We start from the raw sequence: 15,775 nt of genomic DNA, 5'->3' as shown, positions 1-15,775 counted from the left end.
GGATCCGGATCCTTGACAATAAAAATAAAATCACCAAATTTTTCAAAAATATTTATTCTTTAATTCGAAGTCAAAAATACTTTTAATTTTCAAGTCTGACCCTAAACCTCAAAGATTGGCTCTCATCAAGAGAATGTCTGAGATTTTATATAAATTTAGGTAGATTTTTTCATTTTTTCCGCATTTTTTTGAGTCCAAGGATCCGGATCCGGATCCGCATTTTTTTGCGGATCCGGATCCTTGGACTCAAAAATATGCGATTCCTTGCGGATCCGGAACCCTGCAAGCAGGTTTAAAACTGAGGCTTATGCGCGGCTGAGGCGCGGCTTCCGAACCCTGTTTTAAATTATGAATGTTTAATTGTTAATATTTCTTATTAATAAATGTAAATATTATTTCTTAAAAGTTTTTTATTGTTTTTTGTTCATTTGTTTTAAATTAATTCATCCTATAATAAATTCTTTATACATGCATGTCAATCACAGGGAGGAAGGGGACATTTATTACACTAGTCCTCAAAGTTTTATAAATTTTTTTGTTGCCTAAAAACTTTGGAGACTTCTATTACATTTTGATTGGTTGGCTCATTAAGTTGAGTGTCCAAATGTTTCGACCACTAATTGTAATCTACAGAAGGGGTAATTTTGTGTATCATCATTGGGGATATATATCCTTTAATCGGTCATTTCTTATACCCATAGATCCATGGCGAAATATAATGGAGGGTATGATCATTGATCAAGGGAATCTTCACTTAAATAGAAGCTGAGAATAGCACATATGTTCTGATCGATGCATGTATTATTAATTGACGTTGCCCCAGAATTTCATGTACTCCGACATAGTACACGCAGCTGGCTAAAATAAACCCTCTCCTACTGGATTATAAAACTGACCAATAAATTAGGACCATTGTGGAAACCTAAATTGACAACATTTTTTTGGATATCATATCTTTGGCCTTATATGTTTAAGTTGAAATATGCAGAAGTGCTAAAAACCTGCACATTGCTGAGAAATTGTTAAAACCGCTGTGCTACCGTTATCTGTTGATTTTTTAGAGGCCTGGCGCTAAGTAGCCATTAGATATAGAGAGATGAAATTTGTAAATTTATATCTCGTATTCATTCGAATCCGGTGGATAGGAACCAGTTCTCATCCATACGAAAAAACTATGTCTAGCATCGTATTATATCCAGCTTTCAACGAATATAAAAATGTACAATCATAAGATTAAAACCAGTTTTTTTAGTCCGTGCCTTCGGCACCTCGGGGCCAATAAATCTGGTTTTAATCTTACAATTGTACATTCTATATCCGCGGAAAGCCGTTTATAATACGATGAAAGAAATAACTATTATTGGCCTCTGAAGTAACTTTTTAGGTCAACAGAAGAATTAAATTCGAAAGAGTATTTTGAGTAACAGTTCTAGTGTATAATGGTAGGAAAGTTTGAATTGTACAACCCAAACAAGATGAATAATTGTACCCTAAATTTCAAAACCCAACGAATGGGTGTAAAATCCAGGAATAAGGTATAACCAACAAGCGAAATAAATCTAAAATAATATTTGGGGGGCAAATGGAGAGGTCGTCAATTTTACGATGTGTTGCCCCCCAACGACAGCTGAAAAACACGTATAGGTTTCGTGATTTTTTTCCCGAATTAATTTCGTTATTGGTAGAAGCTGTGTAAAATCACTTATTTACAGTCTCAATGGACCAAGAGACATCAAATCTGTGTCATTAGTTTGGGTTGATAATATAGACCTCAGTTATTGGTCAATACGTTCCTCCAGTCAGGGGTCGTTCGTCATAGGGGAGAGGATGGCGGGTTTTGATATATTATCTAGCTGGAGGAAACATTTGATCAGGGTATGCGAGAATCTATCACAAAATCCACGTATTCTATATAATATAATTATCCATTAATGTCCCCTTCCTAACTGTTCCTTTTTAGGAAAAACAAAATTAATTCGAGCTGCTTCACTCCTAACAGACTAAAAAATAAACTAATATTATTAAATATATTTATTTGAAAAAAGGATGCCTAGCAAAATTTAATATAATCATAAATTTACATTTAAATTAGAATGAGAAAAATATAAATAAAATAAAATAATCACAATCAATTTAATTTTATGGTTAATACAAGATCTTTGTTGTTAGAAAGCCATTTCTAAATCTAAAATAATGTTATTTTCTTACCAAAGAGATAGTACCATATTTAAGCTTGCAGGGGAGTGTCAACTACCCCCCCCCCCCCGTAAAATTTTAATAGGTAAGGCCTGCTTTCTCCCTTTGTCACTCAATCAGGAAAAAATCTCTTGGAAAAATATAATACAACAAATTTTTTTCATGTTTATTAAATGCCAAAATCGACATGGTTATTTTATAGAATGATGTTAATTTATTTTATACTTTTTAATCTGAAACATTCTCTTGACTGAGCTTGTAAAAAACATTATGGAACCATCTCTTTGCAAAGGAGAAGTTAAATTTTCACCCAATGAACCAAAAATTAGGATTGAATTTTCTAGACAGATAAAAAAAAATATTCTAATTAAAAATAAATTAGTTTTATAACGCAATAGGTAAAAAAGTAAATATTTTATGTTTACAATGTAAAATTTTAGCAACTAACATAAATAATATTATAATTTTATTACAAAACAGTTAAAATTCACAATATTTAGGATGGGAATAATTTACATAAAAACGGATCATAGATCTAAACACTGGTGGTTTTACAGTTCGAGGATGATTTTAAAAATATTTTAATTTATATTTTTTGCCTCACATAATCTTCGCATATTCATGCAGTTATGAAATAACATGAACCTGCGGCGTGACGAAACATGCTATGTTAATCACCAACACTTTATTTAGAAGACAATATTCTTTTTTAACGAAGCACCGTTCGTCTTGACCGCAGAAACGGAGATGAAAAATCAGCGATTTCTATGAAGTTGAATCAGATAAATGTGTTTTTCCATTTTTGCACTTTTAAAAACAAGTCCCATTTTAAAAACTCAAATTTATGATTTCACTGATTTCTTCCCTAATAGCATGAAATATCTTATGTCCGATTTTCATTGTTTAAAGTCTGGTGAGCGGGGGGCAGCAGGTTGTGTGTCGCTGGGGATGAGTGAGTAGGTGAGCCACCACATGATGAGGGGCTGCAGCACCACCATCAGGGAGATCAGCCACAGCTTTCTCTTCCCGTGGTTCTCTCCGTGGCTACCATGCACCTGGAAAAGAAGAATAGTTTTTTTTCGCATCGTATTTAGACAGCTTCATATCCACAGATAGTAAAATGAAAAAATGTAATTCCCAGGCCAGACACAACGATTATTATGTTTGTACCGAAGGATTTTGCTAACCGCTGAACCAAGCGGGTTCTCCTTTACAGGGTAGCTTCTCATAGGTCCCGGGAAGGTTTATAACTATTTTGGGGGAGGGTACCACCACCACCCTCCAATCACAAAAAAATCGAGAGACTTGAATGTATTGTATATTTGAAATAAAAAAACTTAAAGTGCGTTTAGAGGCCTCTAGGGGCGTAGCCGCTAGTTATAGAATAAAGGATTGAGATAGGTCTATTGCAAAATCAAACAACTGAAGTCTACCTAACATGCAAATAAAGCCTACCTCTGGTTCTATCCTAAGATGAAGAGTTCTGAAGAGGAAGAGAGCCAATGATGCTGAGCTGTACAGCAGGCCAATATAATATCCTGTCCTGGACAACAGGAGGCCACACACCAGGCACAGGATCATGTTCACGTACTTGTACATGCTGAAGGCCAGGAAGTCCCACTTGGCCAGGGTGGAGCTAATAGACATCACAGTTGTTGTCAGGTAGATTACCTACAACAAAAAGAGTTTAACAGAGTCCATTTTTGGGCATTTCATTAAAAATCATTAAAAGCAAGTGCAATAATAACAAAAATCCTCAAAAGATATCCAAGAAAATGCGACATCCAAACTTGATAATATGTACCTAGTTGTTATATTGTAACATTTCCCCAATTATGGTTAAAATAAAATAGTCCTGCTAAAGTCCCGGTATAATATAAAATCCAATGATCCTCTCACCCTGCTCTTTAGAGACATATGATAGGTACACCGACAAATGTCCTACCGCGACAAACGTCCTAATGCGACAAACCTCCTAAACGACAAACGTCATAAAGAGACAAACGTCCTAATGCGACATCTCTTTAGTAAAACGTCCTCAAAATTTTCAAAAATTATGAAATAAAAAAAATCTTCCAAATTTAAGGACAAAATCCTCTAATTATAAAAATATTTAACAATATCAAATTCAAATGGCGATAAAACACAGGAAAAAAATATTTTTTAAATCAAATAACTTAAACCATAGGCTAAATTTTACAAATCTGTCTGACAGTTTTCCCAAAGTCTGTGTTGGCTATCACAAACAAAAATAAACCTTTAATTTTCTAAATTAAAAAAAATATATATCTATTTCCTTTTACTTTAGAACATTTTAAAATTAAATTTGGAAGATTTGATTTTTGAAAAAAAATTAGGACGTTTTACTTAAGAGATGTCGCATTAGGACGTTTGTCGTTTAGGATGTTTGACGTTTAGGAGGTTTGTCGCATTAGGACGTTTGTCGTATTAGAACGTTTGTCGGTGTTACCGTATGATATAATATAAAACATACTTACAATAATTTCTAGAAAAAGTGCAGTAAGAGCCCCACTGGCTGTTGTGGCTAGTTTCTCTGGACTGAATCGTTCTTGTACACCCAGCATGTAACTGAATAAGTTTTATTAATAAATAAAAATTAGTTTTCCTCCAAATCGTTTGGTTAATTTTTTGTACAGATTGAAAAGATATCCTATTTTATAATGTAATAGGTTTTTCTTTGTTTATTAAGATCTCGCTGAACATTGAATATGTTTTTTTTTTATTGTGGGAAAGGATGGTTTTATGTTACCATCCTTCTCATCATGCATACAGGGGCTTTTTTTGGGTATTTTACAAGAGGAGAAAGAATGTTTTTAACGAATTTTAATTTCATTATTTTGTTAAAAACAAAAGTGATTTGGGTATAGATTTTGCCAACTTACCCAACAACTAGAATATAAGTGACAAATGCCATGCTTGGTATGTACAAATCTGCAGCATTCATTTCAAATCTGGGCTGCACTGGTTCATCTAAAATAAGAAAGTTGATTATATAGCAGCTGCACAACTGTGCTAGTATCAAAGAGGTGTCTAGTTCGAGTATGACCATAATATGTCATATTAGAGACGTAAAACTGGTACATTATTGCTCCTATGTTCAGTAAGTGACACCAATTTTTAGAGGTATTTTCATGACCCATAAACAGGCGCAACTTATTACAATGGAAAGGACTAAGGTAATGGACGACCGCTTGATGTTAAAATATCACCTTTTTAAGGTAAGTCTTTTTTAATCTCGTTTTTTGACAGATTTAAATCAAAAAAGCATTTTGGGCCAAAGCATTTCTCCCTACTCTATTTACAGGGCGACCACCGCCTTTTTGATATTAATATTGAAAATAACGTACTACAAAAAAATTACAATGAACACAATAACGTACATGTTTTGAAAAAATAACGTACAATAACGTACCATAAAACACATATACATCTATAATACAAAGTAGTACGTTGTCTGTCTGTCTGAAGCTTAAGATCTCAGTAACCACTAAACAAATTGGGCTCTACTATTCAGGAAATATACCTACTGGTCCTGGGATGGTTTCAAGCTATTTTCTTGGGGGTGTGACACCCCCCCCCCTTAAAAAAAAATGAAAAATACCCCCTCTAAAAAAATTTCTTTTTAAAACTGAAATCAAAAAAGGAAAGTTGAGGTAGACTACCCTGCCTCCCCCCCCCCAAAAAAAAAAAAAAAAATTCCCCCCCCCCCAATTTTTTTTTTACTTTTTCTTCATAAATCTAAATAACACCTCCTGATTAAACCCAGGGTGGGGAAAATCCCAGGTTTTTTTTAAAAAGCCCAGCCTAACCCAACCCGTAAAAACCCTTAAAAAAAAACCTGGGTGGGTTTTTTTGGGTGGGTTTTTTGTATGCCCACCCTGATTAAACCTCTTGGGGCAAATCCCCTAGAGGCTAGGGGCGAAGCCGCTAGTATATCTATAATACAAAGTAGAACAATGTCTTTCCGCTAGTATTTATAGAAAATAGTAACATTTGGATTCAAATTAAGGAAAAAAACCCTTTAACTATAAAATATCAACATCATGTTCTACATTTTGATCTGAAATAAATCGCAGTTGTTTAAATTTCTCATTTACAGAATTTTTATCATGTAAAAATATGTAAAGACATATTTGAAAGATAATGTAAATTACATTAAATCTTTAAATGTTTTCTACCCCCCTGAAATCTGCTTTGGGTGTTAACTACCCCCCTTTAATTACCTCCCCTAAAAAAATTACCCCAATTTAATCATGTAAATAGTACCAACTAATAATGAGGTTTATATTCATTTTTAAAAGCGAAGCTTTTCTATAATTAGGGTCGGTCCGTCCGTCCGTCCGTACGTCCGTCCGTCCGTCCGTACGTCCGTCCGTCCGAGATAGATAGCTTTTATTCGTTAATTTAGGCATGTTAGAATTGTCCTATCGATTTCAAACTTTGTATGATGATTCCTGTAGTAGTTAGGTACGATTTAGAAAGCAACTCTATAATCATTACCAGAATGTCCGTATGTCCATTTTAAACATGTTGATTTTTCAAATTTTTTAACAGCAAATTTTTATGTGATCTAATTATCCGTTTGATCTGATTTTTGGTATATTGATTCCTGGGACAACAAAGAACAATATTTTAAGCGAAGCAACTCTATAATCAAATCCTAAAAATGTAAGTATGTCCATAAACTCAATAAACATTATCCTGTATCAAGAAGTTTTTCAACAAATTTACTTACAATTTTGCTTCGACTCTTATACTTTTATATTCTGATAATTCTGTTTAGACACTATACAAATGTTAATGTCCGTTTGTCCTACCGTTTCAGTGCTTCGCTTTTATGGATGTTGTCATCCTTGTTTAAGTAAGATTAAATGTTCCAGAATCTTCGCCACTAGCCTCTAGGAGCATCGCCAAAAGAGGTACTGAAAAGTTTTTTTTAAAGGGAGTTTCCCCACCTCACTTACTTGTTATATTTTACATAAAGAAAAAGAATTTTTTTTAGAGGGGGGGATTCTTTGCCTAAAACCACAACAGGACCAGTAGGTATATTACCTGAAGAGTAGAACCCAATTGCTTCAGCGGTTACCAAGATCTTAAGCTTAAGAAAGACGGATATATAGACAGACATCATTCTACTTTGTATTATAGAAAGTAGTATCTCATTCCTATAAGTACATGAAAACATAATTATCAACTAAATATTATCTTGCTAACTGATGAACAAATATCATACTCTTTTAAAGTTTAACTTCGCATATGTCCTGATAAAGTTTGTAATTGGTTTAGAGGAATTTTTACTGAAATGCTTGATTGAGTTTTTTTATTTAATGGAAGCTTCACTATGACGTCATAAATCCCAGGATAAATTGGTATATGACGCGCAGAGAATTTTTTTTGTAGTTTTTATGAAATAAAAATACATTAATGATTACTAATACTAATCATACATTACAGAAAAACGTACAATAACGTATGCTGAAATGTTCATATTGTACACAAAAATCAATAACGAACAAAAACGTACCAAAAAACCTTAAAGTGGTGTTCAATATGAACATATTGAACATAACGTACATAGTGGTCACCCTGTATTTATATACATTGTACGTCACACACCTGACAGTTGCAGTAGACAAGGACGTCCAATATGGAGGAGGGGCTGGGGGGTAAAGAGAGGCTTACCACCGAAAACATTAGGAACCATTTATAACACCTTTAGTTATGACGCAGTGCTGGGCCTTACAGGATGCGCTGTGTTACGCCAGAGTTGAGGGTTTCGCCAAATGCAAAATTACTTTCAACTTCAAAAATGATTTAAGAATAACGTTACCGTGGCTGTATCTGATGGACCAGTCTTTGTGAACAAATGGGAAGAGAAGGATGCTCAGTTTCTTGGTTACATATGTCGTGTCCACAGCAAAATAATACTAAAACAAAAAGGTAAATATAATATAAAAACCCCACATCGTTTAAGTTAATATTTTAGTAAAGAGGAGGTTGGAATAGATCACAAGAACACAATTTAAATATTTATAATCTATTATAGCCAAAACATAAACTCATAGGTAATAAGGTCACAGCAACACTAGAATGTTACTTATTCTGAACAAAATTAAAAACGTATTACCTTTAATTGGCTGATGGAAACATATTTATCCAAATTTCTTTTGATTTCTTCCTGTCCCTTGCCCATGAAGTCCCTGCCATAGGACATGGCAAGGTTGGTTACCATGGGGTCCTGACACACAAACATTATGTTAACCAGAAGGTACACAAAATAGAATCATGTCTCCAGGGGCGTCCAAGCTTTTTATTTGGGGGGGGTAAACATTTTTGAAGGGGGGGGTAAAATGGCGCGCGAAGCGCGCCGCAAATTTTTTTTACCCCCCCCCAAAATTTTTACCCCGGGGGTAAAATTTTCTTGGGGGGGGTAATTTCCCCCCCTGAAATCTGTTGGCAGGGGTAAATTTAGTTTACCCCCCACCAAAATTTACCCCCGGGGTAAAATTTTTGGGGGGGGTTATTTAAATTTTATTAAATATATAGTATTAAAAATGCGCAAAATTTTTTTTTATTAGAGATTTTTTATTTTGGGGGGGTAAAGGTTAGGGGTAAATTTCAAATGGGGGGGGGGGTAATCGCCCCATTACCCCCCCCCTTGGACGTCTTTGCATGTCTCCTGAACCCTAACAAATCAGATTTCATTGAAACTTAAAGGTTGATTCTTTAGGAAATAAGACACGATATGGCAGTGCATTGTTTTGGTACTAACGATTAACATTCCTGTAATACAGTTGCTCCAGGCATCATGAACTGTGTCTGTCCTGGTTGTCCGCCAGGATATCCAGCCTGCGGCTGGCCTCCAGGGTACATCATGGGACCACCGTAGTATGGCTGTCCTCCGCCGCCACCCTCGGGCTGTGCAAAGCCGTTGGCAGCCGGAGTGGGTGGCTGCTGCGGCTGGTAATCATTTGGATTATAATAACTTTGTGGCTGCTGCTTGCTGTATTGTGGATCTACTGGTTGATTTTCCTGTGCCGCGTATTGATTATACATGTCATACTAAACAAAACTTCATGAAAACAAGTTCATTTGTAATTTTAAATTGCTAGAACATAAGTTAAATAACAGCTAAAAAAGTTCAATAGTAAGAACCGAAGAATAAATGTTTTTCAAAAAACGCATCTCATTACCTATTCAATACTCTCAGACAAACGTTGAGGAATCGATGGGTTGGTTGACCACAATATTTCAGGGAAAGAAAACTTTTGATTTTGATTTTTGTATTCCAAATTAAGATTATCACGTGAATACTAATTAAGATGTTGAGAAGCTTCGCTTTTATAATAAATATTAACCTGATAATCATTAGTTCCAGCTGCATACTGTTGATCCCAAGACATTTTACAATCTGTAACAATATCTTTTACATTAACATTTTAGCACAATTTAAGAAAAAAATAACAAGACATAGAATTAAGTTTTTCCTCACCTAAATTACTGTCAAGGTGGATGGGCCCTTATTTTTTTCTAACCCCCTAAAATGTTTACTCGGTAAAAAAATTACATTGTTTGTAAGAATGATTATTCAATACCAATTAAAGATAAACATAATAGCGCGAAAAGAAAAATATTATCCTTATATATAAGAAACATGAAGAGTTGACCTATTCAAATATGCCTATCTAAAAAACATTATAACAACTTAAAACAAAAAAATATCCTACTATTTGAGGAAAAACTGAATTCTCTTTAAAAAAAAGTGACTTTTGTGTAGTAAACAATGCAAAGAACTACAATATGCCTTTCTTTACAATATAAATGTATATTTTCCTAGACTTATCAATTTATTACATCAGAAGAAACCTTACATCTACGGAAGACAACAAACGTATTCTCCCATATAAGAATTTATTGATAAAATATGAAGAAATATTAGAGGTTCTGTTAGTGCATCAATTTATTCATAATGGTCGGGGGACAGAAGAGATATCAATTTTTGTAACTTAACATAAAGCCAAACCCAACTATAAAAAAAGAGTTAGAGCACTAGAATTTGGCATGGTGATTACTTTAATTCGAAACTTACATTTTTGCGGCTGTGGCTGATAAAAAAAAAATTGCTGAATTAGAATAGCAAAGATAAAATTTCATTTGCTTAATTTTTTTATTTTATAACTTCTAATTGAATTTTGATTTGTTTCACCTCTGTATGAAAGATTGCATTAAAAGGCTTTGAATGATGGGTTCATAGTTTAACTAAAAATTTACATTAAAAAGAATAATATAATAAAATGATAACTAAACCCTGAACAAGAATGAAAATAATTGTGTTGAATCTGATTGAATTTATCTGTTGAAGATATTGAATCTTGACACGCCTCCTGTGAAAGCAGAGAACCTGTGTGACTCCGCCTCTTTCTTCTTATTTTCCTCCTGGAGTCGCATCTCCTCCTCCAACTTTCTCTGGTTCTCCCTATTATTAAAATCATTAGGTAGGTATTTCATTGTCAGGGAAAATCATGTCCACAGAAAAAATGTAGAAAGTCTACATGAGCAATATTTATCAGGGATAAGAGTAACACAGAGTAGGAACAATCAGACCACATTATTGCTTAGAAAATGTACAAATTTTGGTCAGCTATATCTTAAGACAATGCTTTGCAGTATGGAATTAACGAAATGAAACAAAAATCATCATCTACTTAAAATTCCGTTCAAGTTGGACGGATTGACCATCCAAATAATAAATCTTTTGTCCTCAGTTAGTGCAGCATACAAAATAATACTGAAAAAAAGATTTCTTGATATCATAAATACGTAAGTTTCCCCAAAAATTCTTTTAATTTCTTACCTAAATGCCTCGATGGGATCCTCAAATTGTCTGTAGTAGGTGAGAACATCTCTGACGTCATCAATATCATTATCCTTTATTTCGTGTAACAGCTGAGCTAATCCTAAATTATGTTCAGTGTCATCAACTAAGATAATATCACAATGAAGTTTATAATCATATCATTGTCTCTAATAGTCCTAGGAATCCATAGGATAGTTGTGTCATAAAAAAAACATAAATATAGTCTATCCGTTACGGACGGACGGAGCTATCCTAAATCTAAAAAAAAAATTCGCATTTAAATGAAAGAAAAACGTTAAAAGTGTATATCTAAAGAATAGACCATGTATGAGATATTACAAATTCATCCAGTAAAAATATCCATAATCAAACGACAGCATAATAAGGAAAGGTTGAAAGAGTAAAGGTACTACTAACTACAGATTCCATTTATACATAACGCGTTCCTTTGGAATAATTGGGAAATGTAAATACTAAGAAATATTCAAGCATATGCCCCTAAATATAAACAAACCTATAAGAGCTCTATCAGTATTATCTCCTTCCCACTTCTTTAAAATCAAGGCGTTGTCTGGATTGTGCTGAACAAAAAAATCATGATTTATAAAATGTAAAGTTGTAGGTACTAAAATAGAATTGTAGAAATTGACAGAGATTTATAACAGATTAGCAAAAGTTAAGATATCTGCAAAGTTTAGGTGCAAGGGTGTATTTAGCAGGTAAAATTCTTGTGGAAACCGCAATATGTAAAACATTAACTTGTGCTATTCGGGAAAACACGGTATCTATCTTAAGCAGGTTTTGGGCTAATTTCTGTAAATCAACTAGTTATCTTTATATTGAATAATCGTTTAGTAACAATCTATTGATTCAGTCTAAACTTCTAAAATATTTGCCAATAGGTATGTATATCACTTTTTAATTAAAAAAAATAACTTACCTGAACATGATCTTTGTTCCAGTCTACCACAATTACTCTCTTCAAATCTCTGTTAAGGTTGGATAATTCTTTTATATGAACACCATTCTGATACTTAGTAGCATCCCTAGCGTTGGAAAATAATATTTCAATTTTAACATACTATTTATTATTAGTTCGATTACTAAAGTACAGGAGTTCTAAGCTATGCTAAAACCGATTTTTAAAGTTAATTTTATCTAATTTTTAACAGAAACATAGTGCAAAAAAAATCACAGGTAGCTCTGCTTCTTGCATAAAATCTTTGAGTATCAAAATAAAGTGTATAATGAAAGAAAAAGAGCCGATCAAAAAATAGCGAGAATTCTTAATTCTTCTAATAGGAATGTAAGTCTGTTTAAATATAATCAAACATGATTAGGCTTTATTTTGTCCTCAGTAAATTATTATCCACTATTCCGAGAGAAATCCTCATCAAAATTACCTTTTTATATTTAATAAACATTGATTACAAAATAACAGATTTAACATTGATTCAATTGTCGGTAATTGAAATAGCAGGCATTTGAAAGATATTATTATAAATAAAATGGATGAGGTGCGCTAACCTGAAAAGCCTGTACATGATGCTTCTCTGTTCTGGGTCCATATTCATAAGGATTGGGAAAAATGTCATTCCATTCTCAACTGTCCACACAACAAGCTCGAAATTAGGATAACCTGAACATTTTCAATTCTACCTATAATATACAGAAATAGATCTACAAAACGACATATGAGATTGAAATGTGATTTGTTGCTTTTATGGTAGAAGTATAGGTAGGCAAAGGCGCAGTCTATGATTTCTTAATTGCTCACTATTATCTTGGTAAATAATATAACACTAGCTAACCTGCTTGACTCAGAAACATATCTAGGCCAGGACGCTTTTGAAACCTCCATCCATGTTTGTGCGTCCAATTTGAATGGACCAAGAGACCGGTTAACTCGATAACAATTGTATATTTGGGTTGATACATGGGATACTCGAGTGGGTCGGGCAACAGTTTATCACTAAATGGTTCTTCAATGGCTTTTTTCGTGGTGAACACCTTATTTTTTAATCTGTTGTAGTGCTGTGAGGGGAAAGGCAAACTTGAATACTCATCCTGCATAAAAATTAAATGATTGAACACAAAAATATTTAGGTGGGACTTTAAAAAGTAGGAATTTTGAATTAATAGGTAGGTACTAGAATAAAGTTAAGGGTTAAGTGTAACGTGGGTTGGTTTTGGCGTATGAAAGAGATTCGTTTATATTATTATGATAGATCAAAGTATTAATAAATTCACAAAACATTTTCTATATTTGTAAACTTCTAGTGTAGAAAGTATGGAGTATTTAATAATGACTACGTACCTCGACGTTATTTCCTTGTTCGTCCTGATCTGGCATTGAGAATAATATTGCATTACCAATAATGCTTCCACCCATGGTTATACCAAGAAAAAGATAGCCGTATTTTTGCCATTTAGGCATCGGCTCTGCCTTTTTCTTTTCCTCTTTGCCCTCACTACCAGAGGCTTCTTCAGTTTTCTCTGCCTTTTTTTCACTGGCGATTTTGGCGGATAAAATTTCGTCTGCTAATCCTAAAAGAAAAAATATTATCTAACAAAAGGTAATTACATTTGATTCGTGTTTAATTGCTTAGCTGTAATTTTGAGAAAGAAAAATGTTGTAAAATTAATAGATAGGTAGGTACCTAATTTTGGTTTCTTATCTTCAGTACTGTAACATCTAAAACAAAACATATTTTACAGAAAATTCATCGAAATTAATGACAAAGCCGACAGTTAAAACAAATAATTAAAATATTTTGATTTGCCAAGGTGTAATAGGACATTCAATTAGTTATAAATATCTAAAGAGGAATCTTAACAACTGTTTTTAAGGACTATCTGATATAGCAGCAGATTAATATCTTTTTTTCTATTGTGTCATGGAATAAATGCCAAAGGGATAGTTGCAAGAAGTGCATTTGATTGCAAGCATAAGTTACAGGAATACCATCTAACATGCATACTTTTGTTTTACAATAAAAAGGAATCAATTAGGCACCACCAAAATAGTCAACCACGACCGTGGCTCAACATGTAGCGCATCCGCTCGTCGTCAGGAAGGTGAAAGTTTCGAATCTCGGTCCGACACCGCGTCATAACTAAAGACCTTAAAAATGGTTCCTACTGCCGCTATGTCAGGTAGTTAGAGTAGAGGAAATGCCTTGGCCTAAAACAGGCGCAACTCATTACCATGCACAGTTAGGACTTCTCAGACAAAGGTCGTGCAATCAAAGGGTTGGTTGTCTGAATGGCAAATGGACGCTTTACACCGCAAATATAGGGCTTAGGGCTGACAACCCTATCCTATATCCATTAAAAAGCCACATTGTTACAGAAACACTGACAAATTGTCAGCGGCCTATGCTCCCTCTGTGGAGTGATATGGGCTTGTTACTGTTTTTAAAATAGTCATCATGCTGTTTTTGTGAAAACAGGACAGTCATTTACGTTGCATATAACCAAAAAATATGATTTTCAAGTCTTTATATTTTTTAAGCTCCCTGGTAGAAAATTAAATACTTTCAAATATATGTCCTATAGATGTAGAACCATTGAACAAAAAAAAAATGCAGTACTCTAAATTCAAGTTTATGTGCACTTTGTGCAACTACCCCGGCCTTTAATGAATTGTAGAGTAGATGCTCAATAATCAAAACTAAACTTTACCTGTTATTTAAAGAAAATATATTTGATCTGAGTGGTGAAAATAGACACAGCTGTTTTGTATTTCTGAGTGTGCTATATTTGCAGCTTAAACTAACAGCTTCATTGACACCCGTAAATCTATTTAGAGAGGATGATCTTGAAATTACAAATGCCCCTCCTATTCGGGAAAATCCGCGGCGACTCAAAGATTCTGATTGGTTGGTTCGAGCTAGGTTCAGTATGCATTTAGAAAGGCCCTGGGTTTGCCTTGTGGCCATTTTAAATTTATTAATGCCTGAAAAATACATCGATATAATATAAGAATATAACAAGGATGAAAACATCCATAAAAGCGAAGCACTGAAACGGTAGGACAAACAGACATCATTACTTGTATAGTGTCAGAACTGAATAGTCATAATATAAATGTATAAGAATGAAAGCAAAATCGTAAGTAAATTTGTTGAAAAACTGCTTGATTCAGGATAATGTTTATGGACATACTTCATTTTTAGGACTTGATTATAGAGTTGCTTCGCTTATTACATTATACTTTGTTGTCCCAGGAATCAATATACCAAAAATCAGATCAATCGGATGATTAGATCACATAAAAAGGGGGGGGGGGGGGGCGAAAGTGACACTTTTTTAAACCAAAACTAAAAGTCAAAGGAACTCAACTAAAAAAAGAGTTACAGGTCTGAGATTTTGCATGGCAGTTGCTTTATAGGGGTACAATATGGAACTGTGAAGAAACGGCGGCGCAACCGCCGAAAACCGCCGAGAAAAGGCAACAAAAATTACGGCGGGAAACGGCGGTTTTCGGCGGTTGCGCCGCCGTTTCTTCACAGTTCCATATTGTACCCCTATAAAGCAACTGCCATGCAAAATCTCAGACCTGTAACCCTTTTTTTAGTTGAGTTCCTTTGTTGACTCTTAGTTTTGGTTTCAAAAAGTGTCACTTTCGCCCCCCCCCTTTGTTGTTAAAAAAGTAAAAAAAATCAACATGTTTAAAATGGACGTACGGACATTTTGGTG

General features: G+C 34.0%; 2 protein-coding genes across 15 annotated transcripts; both read right to left on the bottom strand.

Moving 5' to 3' along the window:
* Positions 1-2,016: 2,016 nt before the first annotated feature.
* Yif1 (Yip1d-interacting factor 1) lies at positions 2,017-9,691 on the bottom strand. Of its 3 annotated transcripts, none has more exons than XR_013878915.1 (9): positions 9,576-9,691; positions 9,004-9,279; positions 8,345-8,458; positions 8,048-8,144; positions 5,100-5,187; positions 4,695-4,785; positions 3,652-3,867; positions 2,507-3,251; positions 2,017-2,185 (listed from the first exon to the last, which is right to left on the bottom strand). XR_013878915.1 is itself a non-coding variant. In XM_080158027.1 (8 exons), exons 1-8 carry the CDS (start codon positions 9,618-9,620, stop codon positions 3,093-3,095), a joined length of 1,086 nt encoding a protein of 361 aa, XP_080014153.1. In that variant the 5' UTR covers positions 9,621-9,691; the 3' UTR covers positions 2,017-3,092. The 3 variants fall into 3 exon arrangements, 1 of the variants encoding a protein (XP_080014153.1); XR_013878916.1 differs by having other exon boundaries at positions 2,622-3,251; XM_080158027.1 differs by having other exon boundaries at positions 2,017-3,251.
* LOC145317121 (mitochondrial import inner membrane translocase subunit TIM50-like) lies at positions 9,628-15,068 on the bottom strand. 12 transcript variants are annotated; one of them, XR_013878912.1, is made up of 11 exons: positions 14,759-15,068; positions 13,735-13,769; positions 13,392-13,621; positions 12,886-13,141; positions 12,602-12,713; positions 12,015-12,120; positions 11,589-11,655; positions 11,072-11,174; positions 10,424-10,693; positions 9,945-10,050; positions 9,628-9,709 (listed from the first exon to the last, which is right to left on the bottom strand). XR_013878912.1 is itself a non-coding variant. In XM_080158023.1 (10 exons), the coding sequence occupies exons 1-9, from the start codon at positions 15,043-15,045 to the stop codon at positions 10,567-10,569; spliced, it is 1,323 nt and encodes a 440-aa protein (XP_080014149.1). In that variant the 5' UTR covers positions 15,046-15,068; the 3' UTR covers positions 9,628-10,161; positions 10,525-10,566. The 12 variants fall into 12 exon arrangements, 5 of the variants coding, with proteins under 5 accessions (XP_080014149.1, XP_080014150.1, XP_080014151.1 ...); XR_013878914.1 differs by having other exon boundaries at positions 9,945-10,055; positions 10,525-10,693; XR_013878913.1 differs by having other exon boundaries at positions 9,628-9,717; positions 10,525-10,693.
* Between the last annotated feature and the right edge of the window lie 707 nt (positions 15,069-15,775).

The sequence above is a fragment of the Acartia tonsa genome, chromosome 4, assembly GCF_053477335.1.
Source record: "Acartia tonsa isolate MP-2025a chromosome 4, ASM5347733v1, whole genome shotgun sequence".
NCBI lineage: Eukaryota > Metazoa > Arthropoda > Copepoda > Calanoida > Acartiidae > Acartia > Acartia tonsa.
The sequence above is the reverse complement of the archived record's forward strand: the minus strand, read 5'-3'. Positions and strand labels throughout refer to the sequence as shown.

Bases quoted from the DNA above. Each gene is read 5' to 3' on its own strand.
- Yif1 (XM_080158027.1), bottom strand. From the start codon at position 9,620: ATGTCTTGGGATCAACAGTATGCAGCTGGAACTAATGATTATCAG. The intron at 9,280-9,575 runs GTTAATATTTAT...AGTTTTGTTTAG, and splicing joins CTGGAACTAATGATTATCAG to TATGACATGTATAATCAATA. The intron at 8,459-9,003 runs CAGGAATGTTAA...ATGTTTGTGTGT, and splicing joins TGCCTGGAGCAACTGTATTA to CAGGACCCCATGGTAACCAA.
- LOC145317121 (XM_080158021.1), bottom strand. From the start codon at position 15,045: ATGTATTTTTCAGGCATTAATAAATTTAAAATGGCCACAAGGCAAACC. The intron at 12,121-12,601 runs GTTAGCGCACCT...TTCCAACGCTAG, and splicing joins ATCATGTACAGGCTTTTCAG to GGATGCTACTAAGTATCAGA. The intron at 11,175-11,588 runs GTTTGTTTATAT...AACATAATTTAG, and splicing joins TACTGATAGAGCTCTTATAG to GATTAGCTCAGCTGTTACAC.